We start from the raw sequence: 746 nt of genomic DNA, 5'->3' as shown, positions 1-746 counted from the left end.
TGCTGAGGAAGGAGAAGCTTCCCTGGGTCTGGTTGAGTCCGGGCAGCAGGTATTCTGTCCAGACCGTCCTACTGTTCTTTTGTCTGGAATTGAAGGCTTTTGCTTTTGCTGCCTGAAGCGATTCTCTGAGAAAGGGTGGGATTCGGGAGCTGTAAGTCTTTCCTTTGTGAAGAGGAGCAGGGTAGCGGGGGTGGGGTCAGAAAGGAGAGGAGGCAGAGCTCAGCACCCAAAGCGGACGATGACACAAATGCACAAATGCTGTCCCTGGAAGTCCTGGCACTCCCAGGGAGGACCAGCTGCCCTGGGGAGAAGTTCAGTGGGACTCTTTCCTTCCTCTCAGGTTTTTGACTTTGAATTGACTCCAGAGGACATGAAAGCGATCAACGGCCTCGACAGAAATTTCCGATACTCTCGATTGCTGTTGTAAGTGACCCTCACAGATTGTTTCATGGTTGTTTTCCACAGCAAGTAGGTTCACAGAGGAATGAAGCTTCCTACATCAGAAAGACAGGCCTGATATGGGGAGTAAGAAAGAAAGAGGATCTGCCCGTAACCCTCAGACCAGAGGTTTACTCCTGGCTCAGGCTGAGCACAAAGATGTGCACACAAACACACCTAAGGAAATGACTATTAAGCACCTCTCAAGAGTTGACCCTAGAAAATGATTAAAAAGTTAAAATTTAAAAGTATATTATTATTTTTAATTTTCCCATTGGCAAGTTTTTATATGTCTTCTTTCTTTACTT

General features: G+C 46.5%; 1 protein-coding gene across 1 annotated transcript in view; it reads left to right on the top strand.

Moving 5' to 3' along the window:
• The window catches only part of LOC103607547, a 56,587-nt gene extending 56,094 nt beyond the window's left edge, over window positions 1-493 (top strand). Inside the window, 1 exon segment of the mRNA XM_008592038.1 lies at window positions 8-493. Coding sequence (XP_008590260.1) covers window positions 8-427 — 420 coding nt within the window. The 3' untranslated portion in view covers window positions 428-493.
• The last annotated feature ends 253 nt before the right edge of the window (window positions 494-746 follow it).

Source organism: Galeopterus variegatus, unplaced genomic scaffold (assembly GCF_000696425.1).
Source record: "Galeopterus variegatus unplaced genomic scaffold, G_variegatus-3.0.2 Scaffold7524, whole genome shotgun sequence".
Lineage (NCBI taxonomy): Eukaryota > Metazoa > Chordata > Mammalia > Dermoptera > Cynocephalidae > Galeopterus > Galeopterus variegatus.
Note: the sequence above shows the minus strand (reverse complement) of the source record. Positions and strands in the feature narration are given on the sequence as shown.